The 23,651-nt window shown below is 45.1% G+C and overlaps 1 protein-coding gene across 2 annotated transcripts in view; it reads left to right on the top strand.

Moving 5' to 3' along the window:
* The window catches only part of slc4a11 (solute carrier family 4 member 11), a 196,239-nt gene that overhangs the window by 56,654 nt on the left and 115,934 nt on the right, over positions 1 to 23,651 (top strand). The window contains exon 1 of one of the 2 annotated variants that reach the window (XM_055642582.1): positions 4,677 to 4,851. The exons of the other annotated variant lie outside the window; for it this stretch is intronic. Coding sequence (XP_055498557.1) covers positions 4,815 to 4,851 — 37 coding nt within the window. The 5' untranslated portion in view covers positions 4,677 to 4,814. Of the gene's footprint in view, positions 1 to 4,676; positions 4,852 to 23,651 lie in introns of those variants that run through there. 2 annotated transcript variants of the gene reach the window in all.

The raw sequence follows: 23,651 nt of genomic DNA, 5'->3' as shown, positions 1-23,651 counted from the left end.
CAGGGAATAAGGGGACATAGATCACTTGGAGGCAGATGAGATCAGCTCGGCTAGGCACTAAATTGTGGGCTGAAGGGCCCGTTTCTGTGCTGTACTGTTCTATGTATGTTCTATCTAGATAGACCATGCCAGGAAAAGAGGAACAACAGTAGATCTTATACCTCCAGTGTCCCCCTCCCTGACTCTTAGTCTGACGGTCTTGACCCGAAACGTCGCCTATTCCTTTTCGCCAGAGATGTCGCCTGACCCGCTGAGTTACTCTCGCATTTGTGTCGATCCTCATTGTAGATGTTAAGGGTGTGTTTGTGGAAATATATTGCACACATATCCTTTTCTCCCCTTTAAGTTGGAAGTATAGAAGTTGGGAGGTCATGTTGCATTTGAGTAAGACATTGGTGAGACCGCATTTAGAGTATTGTGTTCAGTTCTGGGCACCATGTTATGGGAAAGATGTTGTCAAGCTGGAAAGGGTTCAGAGAAGATTTACGAGGATATTGCCAGGAGTAGTGGGTCTGAGCTATAGGGAGAGGTTGAGTAGGCTGAGACTCCATGCCCTGGAGTGCAGGAGGATGAGGGGTGATCTTATAGAGATGTATAAAATCATGAAATGAATAGATCGGGTAGTCTCTTGTTCAGAATGAGTGAATCAAGGACCAGAGGACATAGGTTTAAGGTGAAGGGGAAAAGATTTAATAGGAATCTGAGGAGTAACATTTCTCACGAATGGAACAAGCTGCCAGAGTAGGTAGTTGAGGTTGGGACTATCCCAATGTTTAAGAAGCATTTAGACAGGAAAATGGATAGGACAGGTTTGGAGGGATATGGACCAAAGGAAAAGGGGAGATGCAACGAGACCTGGGTGTCATGGTACACCAGTCATTGAAGGTAGGCATGCAGGTGCAGCAGGCAGTGAAGAAAGCGAATGGTATGTTAAAAACATTCATAGCAAAAGGATTTGAGTATAAGAGCAGGGAGGTTCTACTGCAGTTTACAGGGTCTTGGTGAGACCACACCTGGAGTATTGCGTACAGTTTTGGTCTCCTAATCTGAGGAAGACATTCTTGCCATAGAGGGAGTACAGAGAAAGTTCACCAGACTGATTCCTGGGATGGCAGGACTTTCATATGAAGAAAGACTGGTGAAGATTAAGGGGGCATTTATATAGAAACTTACAAAATTCTTATGGGGTTGGACAGGCTAGATGCAGGAAGATTATTCCCAATGTTGGGGAAATCCAGAACAAGGGGTCACAGTTTAAGGATAAGAGGGAATTCTTTTAAGACCGAGATGAGAAAATCATTTTTTACACAGAGAGTGGTGAATCTGTGGAATTCTCTGCCACAGAAGGTAGTTGAGGCCAGTTCATTGGCTAGATTTAAGAGGGAGTTAGATGCGGCCCTTGTGGCTAAAGGGATCAGGGGGTATGGAGGTATGGCAGGTATGGGATATTGATTTGGATGATCAGATCATATTGAATGGCGGTGCAGGCTCGAAGGGCCGAATGGCCTACTCCTGCACCTGTTTTCTATGTTTCCATGTTTCTGAACACAAGCAGGTGGGACTAGTGTAGCTGGGACATGTTGGCCGTTGTAGGCAAGTTGGGCCTGTTCCAGGCTGTATCACTCTATGACTCTATAAACCTGAGACTGCTATCTCGTGTCTCCAGAATATGTTTTTCTTTATTTAAGCTCCCAAAGGTTGAGTGCAGTTTGACATAGGAGCAGAATTAGGCCATTCAGCCCATTCAAGTCTGCTCTGCGATTTGGTCACAGCTGGACAATCTTTCCCTCTCAACCCCATTCTCCTGCCTTCTCCCAGTAGCCTTTGATGCTCTTACAAATCAGGACCCTGTCAATTTCCAGAAAGAAAATATCCAATGACTTTGACCTCCACAGCCGTCCGTGGTCATGAATTCCACATTAATGTGGGGTATATGAACGACAAAAGTCAGGGTGCGAGGATGAGGATTTCCATCAATGGCAGGTTTATTACAGAGAATTTCACCTTCAAATGCCATTCAGTTTCTACACAATTCACATTTGATATGGTCCCACATAGGAGATTAGTGGGCAAAATTAGAGCACATGGTATTGGGGGTAGAGTGCTGACATGGATAAAAAAATGGTTGGCAGACAGGAAACAAAGAGTAGGGATTAACGGGTCCCTTTCAGAATGGCAGGCAATGACTAGTGGGGTACCTCAAGGCTTGGTGCTGGGATCGCAGCTGTTTACAATATACATTGATGATCTAGATGAAGGGATTCAAAGTAACATTAGCAAAGTTGCTGATGACACAAAGCTGGGTGGCAGTGTGAACTGTGAAGAGGATGATGTGAGGATGCAGGGTGACTTGGACAGGTTGTGTGAGTGGGCAGATGCATGGCAGATAGAGTTTAAAGTGGATAAATGTGAGGTTATCCACTTTGGTAGCAAAAACAGGAAGGCAGATTATTATCTAAATGGTGTCAAGTTGGGCAAATGGGAAGTACAACGAGATCTGGGGGTCCTTGTTCATCAGTCACTGAATGTAAGTATGCAGGTTCAGCAGGCAGTGAAGAAAGCGAATGGCATGTTGGCTTTCATAACAAGAGGAGTTTTGTATAGCAGCAAAGAGGTCCTTCTGCAGTTGTACAGGGCCCAAGTGAGACCACACCTGGAATATTGTGTGCAGTTTTGGTCTCCAAATTTGAGGAAGGGCAATCTTGCTATTGAGGGAGTGCAGCGTAGGTTCACCAGGTTAATTCTCGGGATGGCGGGACTTTCATATGGTGATAGAATAACCATATAACCATATAACCATATAACAATTACAGCACAGAAATGGAGCAGCTGGGCTTGTACACTCTGGAATTTAGAAGGATGAGAGGGTATCTTATTGAAACATATAAGATTATTAAGGGTTTGGACACGCTAGAGGCAGGAAACATATTCCTGATGTTGGGGGAGTCCAGAACCAGGGGTCACTGTTTAAGAATAAGGGGTAAGCCTTTTAGATTGGAGATGAGGAAAGTCTTTCTCACACAGAGAGTTGTGAGTGTGGAATTCTCTGTCTCAGAAGGCAGTGGAGGCCGGTTCTCTGGATACTTTCAAGAGATTTAGATAGAGCTCTTAAAGATAGCAGAGTCGGGGGATATGGGGAAAGGCAGGAACGGGGCACTGATTGTGGATGATCAGCCATGATCATATTGAATGGCGGTGTTGGCTCGAAGGGCCGAACGGCCTACTCCTGCACCTATTGTCTATTGTCTATTGAAGAACCGGGTCTCAATCCTCCAAATAAAATTTGGGCAGTTTACAACCCAGCGGTATGAATATTGATTTTTCTATTTTGAAGTAACCCTTGTATCCCCTCTCTCTCCATCCCTCCTCTCCATCCCTTCCCGTCCCTCCTACCCAAGTCGTACCAGCTTCAAAGTCGTCATGTTGAGGCTCATTGTTTGTACCTCGTTCTCGCCTTTCATTCATTTGTCCTATATCTCTCTGTAACACTGTCTATATCTCTCGTTTCCCTCTGCCCTGACTCTCAGTCTGAAGAAGGGTCTCAACCCGAAACGTCACCTATTCCTTTTCTCCAGAGACGCTGTCTGACCCTCTGAGTGACTCCAGCTTTTCCTATGTCTCTCGAAAGTTGTCTTACAGAATCCTGGTTTCTGTTTAACCCTCTCAGTCTAAAGAACACAAACCCAAACGTCACCTATTCCTTTTCACCACACACACACACACACTGAGTGACACCACACACACACACACGAAACACACAGAACACACACACACACACCACACACACAAACACACACACACACACACACACACACACAACACAAACACACAAGTGCTGGAGGAACGCAGCAGGTCAGTCAGCATCCAGGGCAGGGAATGGACAGGTGACGTTTTGGGTCAGGACACTTCTTCAGACTGTGAAATGCTTGGATAGAGTGCATGTGGAGAGGATGTTTCCACTAGTGGGAGAGTCTAGGACTAGAGGTCATAGCCTCAGAATTAAAGGACTTTCTTTTAGGAAGGAGATGAGGAGGAATTTCTTTAGTCAGAGGGTGGTGAATCTGTGGAATTATTTGCCGTGGAAGGCTGTGGAGGCCAAGTCAATGGATATATTTAAGGCAGAGATAGATAGATTCTTGATTAGTACGTGTGTCAGAGGTTATGGGGAGAAGGCAGGAGAATGGGGTTAGGAGGGAGAGATAGATCAGCCATGATTGAATGGAGCAGTTGACTTGATGGGCCGAATGGCCTAATTCTGCTCCTCACATGATCTTAATGATTGTAATGAAGGGAAGAAAGCATTTTTTTTTAAAGGGGCGGGCTTAAAATCGACCTTTTTATTAACCCGTTATAGTGGACAGTTACTTTTGTTTTAAAACCCAATACCAATTATAGTTTTATTTTCTCAGATCTTTGCGAAGGGTTTAATATTTTTTTAAATCTTAAACTTTAAATATCCCGTCCTTGTCTTTCAATCGTTTATTTCATACAAGAAGCCGACACGTGTGTCACCTACTTTCAGTTCAGTGTGTTCGATCCCCCCCCGTCCGTCTATTTCAAATGTTAACCTGGCTAATTATTATGTTTTTGTGTTGGGGGTCTATTTTTTAGGTGGGGGCAGTGTTAGAGGCGGCAGTGGGTGGGGGTTAGATATCTGGGCGTTGCTTGGACTCTCCGCTGCGGACAGGAGGTCGCTTGCACTGGGGCGCTGCATTTAAAGAGTGCCGGGGAGGCAGGGAAAGGGATTAACAGCGAGAGAGAGACACACACACATAGTCTTTGCGGAACTCAGCGGCACAGCGCGCCCGGCCGGCATGGACTCCACGAGGGTTTTCCATCTACAGCTTTGTGGTAGGATATATCATTCCACCATTTACCCCGCAAAAAACAATTTACACGCACGCATAAAGACAGAGAAAGAGAGTGGGAGATTCAGATAGAGAGAGGGAGAGAGAAGGAGAGAGAAAAAGCGAGGGGAGAGAGACAGGGAGAGAGACAAGGAGAGGGATGGAGAGAGACAGACACATACACACACAGACGCATACAGAGAGAGAGAGACACACACACACACACACAGATGGAGAGACGCACATACTCGCATAGTTACAGAGAGAGAGACGGAGGGGAGAGAGACGGAGGTAGGGAGAGACAGAAGGAGAGAGAGACAGAGGGAGAGAAAGGAGGCAGAGAGACAGATATATACACACACACCCGCACACAGGGAGAAAGACATAAAGACACACACACAGATGGAGAGACTCACATACACGCAATGTACAGAGAGAGGGACAGAAAGAGCCACAGCCCCACACAAACACACACACACACACACACGTGTGCAGATAGACACACACACACGGAGACAGACACACACAACACACCGGAACGGCGAGAAAATAAGTAAGATGATACATTTTCAGTGCGTTCCATAATGATTGGGACAAAGACTCATCATTTATTTATTTGCCTCTGTACTCTATAATTTGAGATTTGTAATAGAAAAAAATCACACGTGGTGAAAGTGCACACTGTCAGATTTTAATAAAGGCCATTTTTTATACATTTTGGTTTCACCATGTATAAATTACAGCAGTGTTTATGCATATTCCCCCTATTTCAGGGCACCATGATGTTTGGGACACAGCTATGTCATTATGTCATGTAAATGAAAGTAGTCATGTTGAGTATTTTGTTGCAAATCCTTTGCATGCAATGACTGCTTGAAGTCTGCGATTCATGGACATCACCAGTTGCTGGGTGCCTTCTCTGGTGATGCTCTGCCAGGCCTGTATTGCAGCCATCTTTAGCTTATGCTTGTTTTGGGGACTAGTCCACTTCACTTTTCTCTTCAGTATAACAAAGGGATGCTCAATTGGGTTCAGATCGGGTGATTGACTTGGCCACTCAAAAATTGACTATTTTTTAGCTTTTTCAAACTGCTTTGTTGCTTTAGCAGTATGTTTGGGATTATTAGGTACACAAAAAAGCTGGAGAAACTCAGCGGGTGCAGCAGCATCTATGGTGCGAAGAAAATAGGCAACGTTTCGAAGCCGAAACCTTTCTTCAGACTGATAGGGGGTGGCGGGGCGAAGGAAGGAAAAAGGAGGAGGAGGAGGAGCCCGAGGGCTGGGGGATGGGAGGAGTCAGCAAGGGCTAACAAAATTGGGAGAATTCAATGTTCAAGATGCTTGGTATTATTGCTGTAGAATTATTGCTGTAGAATGAACTGCCGGCCAATTAGTTTTGAGGCATGTGTTTGAACTTGAGCAGATAGGATGTGCCCAAACACTTCAGAATTCATTATGCTACTACCATCACAATTTGTGTCATCAATGAAGGTAAGTGAGCCAGTACCTTCAGCAGCCATACATGCCCAGGCCATAACACCCCCACCACTGTGTTTCACAGATGAGGTGGTATGCTTTGGATCTTGGGCAGTTCCTTCTCTCCTCCATACTTTGTTCTTGGTGGGCGGCAGCTTCAACCACCCCGGCCCGCGGTGTTTGAGCCGCGGGACTGATTTATAACATCGCCCGGGGGTATCGCCTCAGCGCAGAGGGAGAAGAGGAGGGAAGAGACTGCAGACCTAAGACTTTTGCCTCCATCACAGTGAGGAGATGCTGGGTGGACTCACTGTGGTGGATGTTAATATGTGTTTATTGTTGTTTTTATTGTATTGTATGTATGACTGCTGCAATTTCGTTCAGACTTCAGTCTGAATGACAATAAAGGCTATCTAATCTAATCACTCTAATATAAATTAATCTTCATCTAATCTGTCCACAAGACCTTTTTCCAGAACTGTCGTTGCTTTTTTAAGTACATTTTTGCAAACTGTAACCTAGCCATCCTATTTTTGCATCTTGCAGTGTAGCCTCTCTATTTCTGTTCATAAAGTCTTCTGGGGACTGTGGTCATTGACAAATCCACACCCGACTCCTGAAGAGTGTTTCTGATCTGTCGGACAGGTGTTTGGGGATTTTTCTTTATTATAGAGATAATTCTTCTGTCATCAGCTGTGGAGGTCTTCCTTGGCCTGCCAGTCGCTTTGCGATTAGTAAGCTCACCAGTGCTCTCTTTCTTCTTCAAGATGTTCCAAACAGTTGATTTTGGTAAGCCTAAGGTTTGGCTGATGTCTCTAACAGTTTTATTCTTGTTTCTCAGTCTCATAATGACTTTCATTGGCACAACTTTGGTCCTCATGTTGATAAACAGCAATAAAAGTTTCCAAAGGTGATTGAAAGACTGGAGGAAAGACTAGATGCTGCGAGCTCTCTTATACCTGCATTAAGGAGGCATTTAAGCACACCTGGATATTTACAGCTGTGATGCCTTGTGACCCAAACATAATGGTGCCCTGAAATGGGGGGACTATGTATAAACACAACTGTAATTTCTACATGGTGAAACCAAAATGTATAAAAATACCCTTTAATAAAATCTGACAATGTGCACTTTAACCACATGTGATTTTTTTTCTATTATAAATCTCAAATTGTGGAGTACAGTGGCAAATTAAAGAATACAAAAGAATTACAGTGGCAAATTAAAAATAAATTGGATAGTTATATGGATGGGAAGGGAATGGAGGGTTATGGTCTGGGGGCAGGTATATGGGACTAGGGGAGATTATGTGTTTGGCACGGACTAGAAGGGTCGAGATGGCCTGTTTCCGTGCTGTAATTGTTATATGGTTATATGGTTATAATGATGGGTCTTTGTCCCAAACATTATGGAGGGTACTGTAACTGGTGTTTATCAATGCCAATGTAATGCAATTCATGAGACTTGAATGAAAGGTGCAAGCCCAAACGGGAGCAGAGCATATTCTCAGCTCATAGATAGTGTTTATGTTATTATTTAAAAAAAAAAATACTTGTCTGCATGCTACAACTCGCTAGGCATCTTTCTCCTCTGGTGATACAAAATTTTAATTGGGAAGCGTTTTGGTGATTTAAAAAAAATATTGCAAGCTCTTTGATTCAGTCAGGGGGCTGTTGTTACTGTGTAGCAGTGGTACGGTTCCAGCAGTGGCGATTACTATTGAATTGAATTGAATTTCCTTTATTGTCATTCAGACCTTACGGTCTGAACGAAATTTCGTGCTGTTGGAAGGGACGGCGGTCTGGGTTCATTGGATGGGCAATGGGTCGAGAGAGGAGGGTTTTCCATTTGTGACCCGTCTCCCAGATGGGATAGAAACATGGAAACTTTGAAAAATAGGTGCAGGAGCAGGCCATTTGTCCCTTCGAGCCAGCACCCCCATTCAATATAATCATGGCTGATCATCCAAAAATCAGTACCCCATTCCCTCTTTTTCCTCATATCGTAGAAACATAGAAACATAGAAATTAGGTGCAGGAGTGGGCCATTCGGCCCTTCGAGCCTGCACCGCCATTCAATATGATCATGACTGATCATCCAACAGTATCCCGTACCTGCCTTCTCTCCATACCCTCTGATCCCCTTAGCCACAAGGGCCACATCTAACTCCCTCTTAAATATAGCCAATGAACTGGCCTCAACTACCCTCTGTGGCAGGGAGTTCCAGAGATTCACCACTCTCTGTGTGAAAAAAGTTCTCCTCATCTCGGTTTTAAAGGATTTCCCCCTTATCCTTAAGCTGTGACTCCTTGTCCTGGACTTCCCCAACATCGGGAACAATATCCCTTGATTCCTTTAACCCGAAGAGCTAAATCTAACCCTCTCTTGAAAGCATCCAGTGAATTGGCCTCCACTGCCTTCTGTGACAGGGAATTCTACAAATTCACAACTCCCTGGGTGAAAAGGTTTTCCTCATCTCAGTCCTAAAGATAATCCTAAAGTCCAGACTAAATAGTCCTACTCCCAATCCTAAAGACCAGCTAAAATAGTGTGTTTGTGGCTCAGAATTGTATCTCCTCATATGTAATCCATTAGGAGACGGGTCACACAGACAGTGGGTGGTGGGTGTATGGTACCAGCTAAGATAGATACAAAATTCTGGAGTAACTCAAGCGGAACAGGCAGCATCTCTGGATAGAAGGATTTGGTTGAGCTGCTGGAGGAGGTAGTTGAGGAAGGGACTATGGATTTAAGAAACCAATTAGACAGGTACATGAGTGGAAAGGTTTAGAGGGATATGGGCCAAATGCTAGCAAGTAGGTCTGGTGTAGATGGGACGTGTTGGTAGGTGTGGGCAAGTTGAGCCGAAGGATGAGTGGGTATCTTATAGAAAAATATAAAATGATTAAGGGATTGAACATGTTAGATGCAGGAGACCTGTTCCCGATGTTGGGGGAGTCCAGAACCAGGGGCCACAGTTTAAGAATCAGGGATAGGCCATTTAGAACAGAGATGAGGAAAAACCTTTCCACACAGAGAGTTGTGAATCTGTGGAATTCTCTGCTTCTGAAGGCAGTGGAGGCCAATTCACTGGATGCATTCAAAAGAGAGTTTGATAGAGCTCTTAGAGCTAGTGGAATCAAGGGGTATGGGGAGAAGGCAGGAACGGGGTACTGATTGTGGATGATCAGCCATGATCAGATTGAATGGCGGTGCTGGCTCGAAGGGCCGAATGGCCTATTGTGCACCTATTGTCTATGTATCTATGTTTACACGCTGTATCACTCTATGACACCAACAAGGAATTTGGGAGAGATGGGGGCAGGTCACCCCAGTCATTCCCTTTATCCCCTCTCCCATCAGGCAAGAGGTACAGAAGTGCGGAAACGCACACCTCAAGATTCAGGGGCAGTTTCTTCCCGGCTGTAATCAGGCAACTGATGCAACCTGTCTCCAACTAGAGAGCGGTCCTGACCTACCTTCTACCTCATTGGAGACCCTCAGACCATCTTTAGTCGGACTTTACTGGACTTTATCTTGCACTAAATGTTATTCCCTTTACCCTGTATCTGTACACTGTGGACGGCACGGACTTGGTGGGCCGAAGGGCCTGTTTCCGTGCTGTATGTGGGTTTTGTGGCAACTGTTAATTGAGAGTGGTAGCTGTGTGGAATGAGCTTCCAGTGAAGGTGGTGGAGGCAGGTTCGTTTTTATCATTTAAAAATAAATTGGACAGTTATATGGATGGGAAGGGAATGGAGGGTTATGGTCTGAGCGCAGGTATATGGGACTAGGGGAGATTATGTGTTCGGCACGGACTAGAAGGGTCGAGATGGCCTGTTTCCGTGCTGTAATTGTTATATGGTTATATGGTTAATGTAATTTCATTTATTAATTTTAATTTTCACATAATTAATATTAATTTTCTACCAATCTATATAGGGGATGATCAGCCATGATCACAATGAATGCCGGTGCTGGCTCGAAGGGTCGAATGGCCTCCTCCTGCACCTATTTTCTATGTTTCTATGTGTCTCAATACTAAACTATAGTCTTTCTGCACGCAACAAAAAAGCTTTTCATTGCGCCATGGTCAACGTGACGATAAGCTAAACTAAAATACAGGTGGGACTAGTGTAGATGGGGCATCTTGGTAGGCCTGGGCAGGCTGGGTGGACGGGCCTGTTTTTATGCAGTATGACTATGACTAAGCTCCTTTACCTGGAAAGCTGTTCAGGCCTCAACTGGGAATTGTAGTTAAACCCCCTAGGAGTAGCTGGGTAAACCAATGAGGAAGGACAGGGAGACACGAGAGAGTGCAGATGCAGGAATCGTGAGCATAAGGCACATTGCCGGAGGTTCTCAGTGGGTCAGGCAGCAGCATGTGAAGGAAAACAGGCAGATGACATTTTGGATCGGGACTCTTCTTCAGACTGATGGAGTCAGGGGAGAAAGCTGGAAAAGAGAGGTAAAATGTCAAAACAAGGAACTACAGGTGCTGGTTACAAGAAAAGATAGACACAAAGTGCTGGAGTAACTCAGCGGAGTCAGGCAAGATCTCTGGAGGAAAAGGCTTGGTGACATTTCGGGTAGGGACACTCTTTCAAGCAGTCTAAAGGAGCCGAAATGTCATCTATCTGTGATCTCCAGAGATGTTGCCTGACGCGCTGAGTTTTTCCAGCACTTTGGTTAGGTCTGGCAAGTGATGGGTGGTTACGGCTGAGGAGGAGAGGGTGGTGATTAAACGATGGGTGAAATAGGTGCCAAAATCTCCAAGTGTGAAGGACAAAAAGGTGTCGGATAAGGAGAGGAGTGAAAGGATATGTTGATTGGGCCAGTTGGGGTAAAGAGAGAGGAGGCTTTTGTGTAGCACAAAGGTTGCAAATAAATTCATAAGTTCATGGGATAGGAGCAGAATTAGGCCATTTGGCCCATCAAGTCTACCATGCCATTCAGTCATGGCTGATCTATCTCTCTCTCTGTCCTCGCCCTATTCTACTGCCTTCTCCCCAATCTGTTAAATTGTTGCTTTGCCTCTAATATAAAATAGCAAGCTGTGTGCCAAACCAATTTTTATATTTTGCACATAGATTTTAATAGCATCTAATAACCATATAACATTTATTTTAATAGGCTGCTTATGAAGTGTTGTTTTATTTTCCTAATTAAAAACAACTTTAGAAGTGGCGCAGCAGTATAGTTGCTGCCTCACAGCGGCAGAGACCCGGGTTCGATTCTGACTACGGGTGCTGTCCGTACAAATTTTGTATGTTCTCCCCGTGACTTGCATGGGTTTTCTCTGAGCTCTTTGGGTTCCTCCCACACTCCAAAGACATACAGGTTTGTGGGTTATTTGGCTTGGTATAAATGTTAATTGTCCCTTATTGTAGATTGTGTTAGTGTTCGGGGATCGCTGGTCGGCATGGACTCGGTGGGCTGAAGGATCTGTTTCCGTGCTGTATCTCTAAACTAAACTAAACTAAATAGGCTGCATTTGAACTGTTGTATTATTTTCCTAAATTTCCTCATTTAAAAAAAAATGTTAGAAGTGCCACAGTGGCGCAGTGGTGGAGTTGCTGCCTCACAGCTCCAGAGACCCGGGTTCGATTCCGACTACGGGTGCTGTCTGTGCGGAGTTTGTACGTTCTCCTCGTGACTTCCTGGGTTTCCTCCTGGTGCTCCGGCTTTCTCCCACACTATAAAGACGTGTGGGTTCGTAGTTTAATTGGCTTCTGTAAATGGAAAAACAACCCCTAGAAGTGTGGGATAGAAGCAGTATACGAGCTGCCTCGCAGATGGGCTGAAAGGCCCCCACAATCTCGAAAGTCTGAAAATAAACGGGTGCTGTCCGTACAACAATGCTGGCATAAGTCACCAGGTGGGCCTGCCTGGAGAAAAGGAATAGGTGATTTTTGGGTTGGGACCCCCACACTATTAAACATAGAAACATAGAAAATAGGTGCAGGAGTGGGCAATTCGACCCTTCGAGCCTGCACCACCATTCAATATGATCATGGCTGATCTTCCAACTCAGTATCCTGTACCTGCCTTCTCTCCATACCCCCTGATCCCTTTAGCCACAAGGGCCACATCTAACTCCCTCTCAAATATAGCCAATGAAATAGACTGCAACTACCTTCTGTAGTATTATTTTCCTTCACCACTCCTGTATGAAAAAAAAATTTTCTCATCTCAGTCCCAAAGGATTTCCCCCTTATCCTTAAACTGTGAGAGACCCAGGTTGGACTTCCCCAACTACGGGAACTGTCTGTGCTGCATCTAGCCTGTCCAACCCCTTAAGAATTTTGTAAGTTTCTATAAGATTTCCCCTCAATCCTATAAATTCTGGAGTTTGTACCGTTTCTATTGGCTTTTGTAAATGGAAAATTGCCCAAAGTGTGTGGGATATCTTTAGTCCATAGATGAGCAGATCTCGCTCGATGGGCTTGCAAGGCCTATCTTCGTCAGTTTAAACCATGTATCTCCAAAGTTCTAAAAATACACATCCCCCTGGGTGCTTGTAATTAAACATAAAGCATTTCGGGCAGCATCACTTAGACTAGGTGGTGATGCTTTTGGGTTGAGACCATTAAAGAACTGCAGATGCTGGAAAAATCGAAGCAGGACGAAAATGCTGGCCCTTCTCAGCCTGCACCGCCATTCAATATGAGAGAAGGTATAGGCAACGTTGAGAGAGGAGGAGAACTGGTGAGTAGACATACCTTGTGGAGATTTCACAGTGGAATGAACTAAATAAGTGGCTTAACTAAGAAAGGTGAGGTGAATTGCAAAGGGATGAATAGGCTCGAATGTGTTGACAAATAGCAGGGTTGGAATGAGTTGTTTGGTAGTGGGAATTACTTTTTTTTCTCCTAATGATAATAGGTATGAATGTTGAAATCTCCAATTTTAAATAACGTTCCCTCATTCCCTCTCACAATTTGTGTCCCCCCCCCCACCCCAATACACACCCATTTATCCCACTAACTCGTGCAACGACCACACGGGGATTCTCTGGGTGCTTCAGTTTCCTCCTACACTCCAATAAACAATAGGTGCAGGAGTAGGCCATTCGGCCCTTCGAGCTAGAACCGCCATTCAATGTGATCATGGCTGATCATCCCCAATCAGTACCCCATTACTGCCTTCTACCCATATCCCCTGACTCCACTATCTTTAAGAGCATTATCAAGCTCTCTCTTGAAAGTATCCAGAGAACCGGCCTCCACAACCCTCTGAGGCAGAGAATTCCACAGACTCACAACTCTCTGTGAGAAAAAGTGCCTCCATTCTAAATGGCTTACCCCTTATTCTTAAACTGTGGCTCCCTGGATTCCCCCAACATCGGGAACATGTTTCCTGCCTCTAGCGTGTCCAAGCCCTTAACAATCTTACATGTTTTAATGAGATACCCTCTCATCCTTCTAAACTCCAGAGTGTACAAACCCAGCTGCTCCATTCACTCAGCATATGACAGTCCCACCATCCCGGGAATTAACCTTGTAAACCTACGCTTCACTCCCTCAATAGCAAGAATGTCCTTCCTCAAATTAGGGGACCAAAACTGTACACAATACTCCAGGTGTGGTCTCACTAGGGGCCCTGTACAACTGCAGAAGGACCTCTTTGCTCCTATGCTCGACTCCTCTTGTAATAAAGGCCAACGTGCCATTCACTTTCTTCATTGCCTGCTGTACCTGCATGCTTACTTTCATTGACTGATGAACAAGGTTCCCCAGTTCCTGTTGTACTTCCCCCTTTTCCCAATTTGACACCATTTAGATAGTAATCTGACTTCCTGTTTTTGATACCAAAGTGGATAACCTCACATTTATCCACATTAAACTTCATCTGTCATGCATCTGCCCACTCCCCCAACCTGTCCAAGTCACCCTGCATTCTCATAGCATCCTCCTCACAGTTCGCGCTGCCACCCAGCTTTGTGTCATCTGCAAATTTGCTAGTGTTACTTTGAATCCCTTCATCCAAATCGTTGATGTAGATTGTAAATAGCTGCGGCCCCAGCACTGAGCCTTGCGGTACCCCAATAGTCACTGCCTGCCATTCTCAAAGGGACCCGTTAATCCCTTCCTTTGCTTCCTGTCTGCCAACCGATTTTCTATTCATGTCAGCACTCTACCCCCAATACCATGGGGCCCTAATTTTGCCCGCTAATCTCCTATGTGGGACCTTATCAAATACTCTCTGAAAGTCCAGGTACACTACATCCACTGACTCTCCCTTGTCCATTTTCCTAGTTACATCCTCGAAAAATTCCAGAGTAGTCGAGCATGATTTCCCCTTTGTAAATCCATGCTGACTCGGACCGATTCTGTTACTGCTATCCAAATGTGCGGCTATTTCATCTTCTTATAATTGACTCCAGCATCTTCCCTACCACCGATGTCAGGCTAACTTGTCTATAGTTCCCTGTTTTCTGTCCCCCGCCTTTCTTAAAAAGTGGGATAACATTAGCTACCCTCCAATCCACGGGAACTGATCCTAAGTCTATAGAACATTGGAAAATTATCACTAATGCATCCACGATTTCTAGAGCCACTTCCTTAAGTACCATGGGATGCAGACCATCAGGCCCTGGGGATTTATCAGCTAGCTATCTACCCAACACCATTTTCTGCCTAATGTGGATTTTCTTCAGTTTCTCCATCATCCCAGATCCTCTGGCCACTAATACATCAGGAAGATTGTTTGTGTCCTCCTTAGTGAAGACGGAGCCAAAGTACCTGTTCAACTCATCTGCCATTTCCTTGATCCCCATAATAAATTCACCTTTTTCTGTCTTCAAGGGTCCAACTTTGGTCTTAACTAATTTTTTCCTCTTCACATACCTAAAGAAGCTTTTACTATCCTGCTTTATATTCTTGGCTAGCTTACCTTCGTACCTTATCTTTTCTCCCCGTATTGTCTTTTTAGTTATCTTCTGTTGATCTTTAAACATCACCCAATCCTCTTGCTTCCCGCTCATCTTTGCTACGTTGTACTTCTCTTTTATTTTTATACTGTCCCTTGTCATCCACGGTTGCCCCTTACTCCCCTTGGAATCTTTCTTCCTCTTTGGAATGAACTGATCCTGCACCTTCTGTATTATCCCCAGAACGTACAAGGTTGTAGGTTGATTGTAAATTGTCCCTACTGTACAGGATTGTGTTGGTGGACGGGTGATCGCTGGTCGGCGCGGACACGGCGGGCTGAAAGGCCAGTCCACGCTGTATCTCTGAACTAAGAGTCAAGAGTGTTTTATTCTCAGATGCACTAGATAGGGAACAATGAAATTCATACATAAGGCATTAACACAATGCAATATTGATGGGCCGAATGGCCTAATTCAGTTCCTGTAACTTATGAACGTTTAAAAAAGGCACAATCTTTAAAAATCATTTGAACAGGTACTTGGATAGGATGTTTAGAGAGATATGGGCCAAATGCAGGCAAGTATAGCTGAGACGTTGGCAGGTGTGGGCAAGTTGGGCTGAAAGGCCTGTTTCCACACTGTATCACTCCATGACTCTATCCCGCTCCTCTTTCTCGTCCTACCATCCACTTTCACCTGCATCCCTCCCTCCAGCTCTACATTTCACTCCTCTTCTTCCTCATCTGACACCCTATTGTTTCCTTCATCTCGAGCCATTGTCACTTACTCCACCCCATCTACTAATCAACCCCCCCTCACCCCCACCTAATTCACCCATAATCATTTGCTGGACTTTGTCCTTCCCCCATTCTCTTTACCACCTTTGCACCCCAGCAGTATGAACATTGACTTCTCTAATTTCAGGTAGTCCCTACTTTCTCCTCCCCATCTCAGCTGTCCCTCAGCACACTGGCTCCACCTTTCTTCTTCCCGCCCCTCACCACCCTCGAAGGGTTTCGACCCGAAACGTTGCCTATTTTCTTCGCTCCATAGATACTGCCTCACCCGCTGAGTTTCTCCAGCATTTTTGTCTCCCCTCTTTACCAGCTATCCCTTCCGCTCCCTCACCCCCCCCCCGCCACAAGCAGCCTGAAGATTGGTCCTGACCCAAATCATCAGTTGTCCGCTCCTCCACAGATGCTGCGTGACCCACTGAATTTTGTTTAGTTTAGAGATACAGTGCGGAAACAGGCTCTTTGGCCCACTGAGTCTGCACCGACCAGCGATCCCCACACGTTAACACGACTCTACACACACTAAGGTCAATATTTACATTTACCAAGACAATGAACCTACAAACCTGTACCTCTTTAGAGTGTGGGAGGAAACCGAATATCCAAGAGAAAACCCACACAGGTCACGGGGAGAACGTGCAAACTCCGTACAGACATGCACCCGTCGTCAGGATCGAACCCGGATCTCTGGCGTTGTAAACGCTCTAGGGCAGCAACTCTACCGCTCTGGCACTTTGTGTTCTGGAGAAGAAAATAGTTGTACTGGGGGCCACAGAGGGTAGTTGAGGCCAGTTCATTGGCTATATTTAAGAGTGAGTTAGATGTGGCCCTTGTGGCTAAAGGGATCAGGGGGTATGGAGAGAAGGCAGGTACGGGATACTGAGCTGGATGATCAGCCATGATCATATTGAATGGCGGTGCAGGCTCGAAGGGCCGAATGGCCTACTCCTGCACCTATTTTCTATGTATCTATGTATCTATAAGTCGAGGTGGGAGAGGGCTTGTGTTGCTGGAGTAAGGTCTCCACATGACTGGCTTGTGTGAGGGCTTGATAAGATTGGCACAGTCAGTCAGTCAGCAGTGGGGTTTGGCAGAGGTGGGAGTGAGCGGATGTGGTGTTTTTGATAAAGAAGCTGTTGCGGCATTTAATCAACTATCAGCTGAGGAGATAGATAGAAAGCAGACAAGCTGCTGATCTAAACTGCAGAGGAAAACGATGCAAAGTTCACTGCAAGTTCCCACTCCCAAGTGCAGACAATGAATTGACGGTTAATTTGTTGTATTGTCGTTTATTGTGCGTTGGTTTTATTATTTTGCGCAGCGGTAGAGTTGCTGCCTGCAGCGCCAGAGACCCGGGTTCGATCCTGACTATGGGTACTGTCCGTGCAGAGTTTGTACGTTCTCCCCGTGACTGCGTGCATTTCTCTGGGACCTCCGGTTTCCTCCCACACTCCAAAGACCTGCAGGCTTGTAGGTCAATTGGCTTCTGTAAAGCGTGCAAGATAGAATTAGTACACGGGGATCGCTGGTTGGCTAGTACTCGGTGGGCTGAAGGGCCTGTTTCCATGCTGTATCTCTAAACTTCACTAAAGGAGGACCCAGTTCTGCCCACTTTTGTCCACAGCGCCTCTTGGAATAGGGTTTGAAATTTGTCCCATGCTGTCTGGTTCTTGAGTCGATTCACCTGTTTCACAAGTTTGTCCCTGGAACTGATGCGCTACAATGCTGAGATTAATATTTTGCCCTCTGTATCTCCCTCTCTGCTCGAAGTCATAGGGTCAAACAGCATGGAAGTAGGCCCTTCGGCCCACCTTGCCCATGCCAACCAACATGCCCCATGTACATTAATCCCACCCATCTGAATTTGGCCCATATACTTTTCTAAACTTTCCCATCCATGTATCTGTCTAAATGTTGTGATAGTATTTCCCTCAACTGCCTCCTCTGGCAGCTCATCCCATGCACCTACTGTTAAGTTAATCCAGTATTTTCATAAATTCATAAGTAAAAAGAGTACAATTAGTCCATTCAGCCCATCAAGTCTACTTCGCCATTCAATCATGGCTGATCCATCTATCTCTCTCTGCTAACCCCATTCTCCCCAGAGACCCTGACTCTCGTACCAATCAAGAATCTATCTATCTCTTGCCTTAAATATATCCACTGACTTGGCCTCCACAGCCTTCTGTGACAAAATAAAAGCCACAGATTCACCACACTGACTAAAGAATGCGTTTCTCTTTAAATCTCCTCTTTAAATAGTTTTCCACTTTTTGGCAAGTTACCTAATTAGTTGCCCTTGACCCAATCTCAAGCTGTGCGTTCAAAACCACAGAGACCTGTTGCGTAAAAACATTCCTAATTTTTACCCTTGAGTTCTTTTTACACAGGCTTTCGGAAAATTGATTTAATTTTGATCAGCGGTGGGGCGATTGAGCAATTTGGGGGGGAAAATGCTGATCCTGGGCAGTGGAAGATTTTTAGCGATTGACTCTGGAATATAACAATTACAGCACGTGAAACAGGCCATCTCGACCCTTCTAGTCCGTTGCCAAACTCCATAATACTCCCCTAGTCCCATATACCTGCGCTCAGACCATAACCCTCCATTCCCTTCCCATCCATATAACTATGGAATTTATTTTTAAATGATAAAATCGAACCTGCCCCCACCACTCCCACGGGAAGCTCATTCCACACAGCTACCACTGAGTAAAGAAAGGTTCCCCCTCATATTACCCCTTAAACTTTTGTCCCTTAGTTCTAAAATCTTGTCCCTTGGTTTGAATCTTCCCTACTACTCAGTGGGAAAAGCTTTTCCACGTCAAGACCTCTGTCTATCCTCTCATCATTTTGTGCGTTCCTCTATCAAGTCCCCCCTTAACCTTCTGCTCACCAAAGAATAAAGCCCTAACTTGTTCAACCTTTCTCTGTAACTTAGTTGCTGAAACCCAGGCGACATTCTAGTAAATCTCCTCTGTACTCTCTCTATTTTGTTGACAGCATCCTAACCTATAATTAGGCGACCAAAATTGTACACCATACTCCAGAATTGGCCTCACCAATGCCTTGTACAATTTTCCCATTACATCCCAACTTATATACTCAATGCTCTGATTTAGTATAGAAGTTGGGATGTAATGTTAAAATTGTACAAATTTTAGCGATTGACTCTGGGAAGCAGAAGTGAAATAAGTTGCAGAACTCATGTGAAAGACGGGCAAAAGTGTGTTTGACGGCCGAACTTGCGTCTTCCTTGCCCTGGCTCCACATTACTCGAGGGTTAATAACCCCGTTCCTGCCTTCTCACCATATCCCCAATCCCTGTTATCTTTAAGAGCTGTATCTAACTTGGAGTGGATGTGGAGAGGATGTTTCCACTAGTGGGAGAGTAGGACCAGAGGTCATAGCCTCAGAATAAGAGGACGTACCTTTAGAAAGATGAGGAGGAATTTCTTTAGTGAGAGGGTGGTGAATATGTGGAACTCATTGCCGTAGACGGCTGTGGTGACCAAGTCAGTGGATATTTTTAAGGTGACGTTTGACAGATTCTTGATTAGTAAGGGTGTTAGGGAGAGAAGACAGGAGTTCAGAGGGAAAGATAGACCAGCCATTATTGAGTGACGGAGTAGACAATAGACAATAGGCTTGATGGGCCGAATGGCCTAATTCTGCGCTTAAAACCTATGAACCCTTTACCTAGGATGAAACTATCCAACACTACAACGGTCACGGTGGCACAGGGGTAGAGTTACTCCCTTACAGCGAATGCCGCATCGGAGACCAGGGTTCGATCCCGACTGTGCTGTCTGTACGGAGTTTGTGCGTTCCTCCCGTGACCAGCGTGGGTTTTCTCCGAGATCTTCGGTTTCCTCCCACACTCCAAAGACGTACAGGTTTGTAGGTTAATTGGCTTGGTAAATGTAAAAATTGTTCCTAGTGGGTGTAGGATGGTGTTAGTGTGCGGGGAATGCTGGTCGGCGGTGGGCCGAAGGGCGTTTTTCCGCACTGTACCTCTAAACTAAACTAAGCTAAACAGTAGACAGCATAACATATAACCATATAACAATTACAGCATGGAAACAGGCCATCTCGGCCCTACAAGTCCGTGCCGAACAATTATTTTCCCTTAGTCCCACCTGCCTGCACTCATACCATAACCCTCCATTCCCTTCTCATCCATATGCCTATCCAATTTATTTTTAAATGATACCAATGAACCTGCCGACACCTCTTCCACTGGAAGCTCATTCCACACCGCTACCACTCTCTGAGTAAAGAAGTTCCCCCTCATGTTACCCCTAAACCTCTGTCCCTTAATTATGAAGTCATGTCCTCTTGTTTGAATCTTCCCTATTCTCAAAGGGAAAAGCTGATCCACGTCAACTCTGTCTATCCCTCTCATCATTTTAAAGACCTCTATCAGGTCCCCCCTTAACATTCTGTGCTCCAGAGAATAAAGAGCTAACTTATTCAACCTTTTTCTGTAACTTAGTTGTTGAAACCCAGGCAACATTCTAGTAAATCTCCTCTGCATTCTCTCTAAGATGAGAGGTGGAAGGTTTAATGGAGATGTGCAGGGCAAGTGGTGAGTTCTGGAAAGCATTGCCGGGGGTGATGATGGCATGATAGTGGTGTCTAAGATGCTGTCGGATAGGCTCATGAAAGTGCAAGGAATAGGTGGATGTGGATCGTGTACGAGCAGATGAAATCAGTTGAACTTGGTATCATGTTCGGCACAGGCATTGTGGGCCGAAGGGCCCTCTCCTGTGCTGTACTGTTCATGGGTTGTAATCTTGCAGCAGGACTGAGAGTGTAGAAGACAAAATGTGTAGGAAAGAACTGCGGGTGCTGGTTTAAATCGAAGATAGACACAAAATGCTGGAGTAACTCAGCGGGACAGGCAGCATCTCCGGAGAGAAGGAATGGGTGAACTTGTCATCAGTCTGAAGAAAGGTCTTGACCCGAAACGTTACCCATTCCTTCTCTCCAGAGATGCTGCCTGTCCCCGCTGAGTCACTTCTTGATTGTTACTCCAACATTTTGTGTCTCTCTGAGAGTGGAGATGATCGAGGACTGGTGTAAAGTGGTGGGGGAGTGGAATGATCCGGGGGCAGGCTGGTGATGGGCGGAAGCAAGTGAGGAGGAGCCAGGTGTTGGGACACAGTGGGTGATAGGTACAAAACAGATACGGAGAGGGGGAGGAAAGGTGGAGAGAGGGGGTGGCACCACACACTGCCTTGGAAAAGCGGCCAACATAATGAAAGACATGCCGCACCCAGGTCATTCATTCTCCTACCTGCTCCAGTCCAGCAGAGAATAGAGAAGCTTGAAAGCGCGCACCACCAGACCCAGGAACATCTTATAGAGTCATACCGAGAAAAACATGAGAGAAAAGTCATATGAGAAAAACATTTTTCACACAGAGAGTGGTGAATCTCTGGAATTCTCTGCCACAGAAGGTAGTTGAGGCCAGTTCATTGGCTATATTTAAGAGGGAGTTAGATGTGGCCCTTGTGGCTAAAGGGATCAGGGGGTATGGAGAGAAGGCAGGTACAGGATACTGAGTTGGATGATCAGCCATGATCATATTGAATGGCGGTGCAGGCTCGAGGGGCCGAATGGCCTACTCCTGCACCTATTTTCTATGTTTACAGCATGGAAACTTCTGCCCTTCTGCCCATCTTGCCCACGCCGACCAACGTGTCCCATCTACACTCTCCCACCTGCCTGCATTTGGCTCAAATCCCCGAAAAACTATCCTATCCATGTACCTGTTTCTTAAACATTGGGATAGTCCCAGCCTCAACTACCTCCTCTAGCAACTTGTTTCATACACCCAGCACCTTTTGTGTGAAAAAGTTACCCCTCAGGTCAAGTTTCCTGTAAATGAACCCTGATTAATGAGTAGATTGGATGGTGATAGATTTTGAACCTTGGTAGCACTTTGTGTCTATGAGTAGGGTTGTGATTTCAAGCCCTACCTCGTGTGTTGCTGAGGCTACCACTTGTATGACAGTCATAGTCACACAGCACAGACACAGGCCATTCAGCCCAACTTGCCCATGCTGACCAAAATGGCTCCTCTAAACCTCCTCCCACCTGCCCATATCTCTCTAAACCTTTAGGGAAGTGCTGCAGTGTTAATTTTTTTTAACATTTTAAACAAAAAGAAGAATTATACTGGCCAAGATCCAATAGTCCAGAGTGTTCAATTGTAATGTGTACAGAGAACTAAACACTGACATTCTTACTGGCAGCATCTTAACAAGCCCATGAACACGATACAGGCAATTAAATATAATAATTAAAAAATTCAATAAATGAATAACCGTAATACTAATGCAACAAATAAACAAAGTTGACAGCTGCTGAGTTTAATTCATAAGTTGTAGGAGAAGAATTAAGCCATTTGACCCATCAAGCCTACTATGTTGTTTAATCATGGCTGATCTATCTCTCCCTCTCAACCCCATTCCCCTGACTTCTCCCCATAACCCCTGACACCCGTACTAATCCAGAATCTGCCAATCTCCACCCTAGAAATATCCATTGACTTGGTCTCCACAGCCGTCTGTGGCAATGAATTCCACAGATTCGTCACCCTCCGACTAGAGAAATTCCTCCTCAGCAACTTTCTAAAGGTATGCCTCATTTATTCTAAGGCTGTGCTCTCTGGTCCTAGACTCTCCCACTAGTGGAAACATCCTCTCCACGTCCACTTCATCTACTGCCTTTTTGAGACGATGCCTCATCTTAATCCCTTCGATAGTGGGGAGGTAAGAATCTGGCTGGGCAGTTTCTACCACTCTATATCACCTTTGTTCATAGAAACATAGAAAATAGGTGCAGGAGTAGACCATTCTGACCTTTGAGCCAGCACCATTCAATATGATCATGGCTGATCATCCAAAATCAGTGCCCCGTTCCTACTTTTTCCCCATATCCCTTGATTCTGTTAGCCCTAAGAGCTAAATCTAACTCTCTCTTGAAAACATTCCAGTGAATTGGCCTCCACTGCCTTCTGTGGCAGAGAATTCCACAGATTCACAATTCTCTGAGTGAAAAAGTTTTTCCTCAAGTTGTTCCTGGGTGTTCGCGTTGCTGAACCAGGCCGTGATACGATCACACTGTGATTTGACCCTAAACTGATATCATCCGAAAGGTGAGGTCGACATTTTGTCTGCTCCACTGCGAAATCTCCTCAAGGTATGTCTACTTTGAAGAAGTTCTCCTCCTCTCTCTGAAGAAAACGTTTCGTCCAAAGGCTATTTGATTACTTTGCTCAAAATAACACTCCAAAAATGTACAGTCTAATTGGCTTGGTAAAATTGTCTCAAGAGTGTAGGATCGTGTTAGTGTGCGGGGATCGCTGGTTGGCGTGGACTTGGTGGGCCGAAGAGCCTGTTTCAGCGCAGTATCTCTAAAATAAAATAAACTAAATATCAAGGCCAATAAAGTACATGTGCTGTCACTGTTATAATGTCAACACACCAACCGATTTGGAGATAGTACACACTACTACAAATGGCAGTAAGTTCACATCTTTATTTTCCCAATTCCATTTTGGTGGCTGACCTATAAAATGTTTCAAAAATTGACTATAACTTTTCTAAGCTCTGCAGTCACTGACTATTCCACAATTGAAGGGTTATCTGTGA

The sequence above is a fragment of the Leucoraja erinacea genome, chromosome 1, assembly GCF_028641065.1.
Source record: "Leucoraja erinacea ecotype New England chromosome 1, Leri_hhj_1, whole genome shotgun sequence".
Lineage (NCBI taxonomy): Eukaryota > Metazoa > Chordata > Chondrichthyes > Rajiformes > Rajidae > Leucoraja > Leucoraja erinaceus.
Note: the sequence above shows the minus strand (reverse complement) of the source record. Positions and strands in the feature narration are given on the sequence as shown.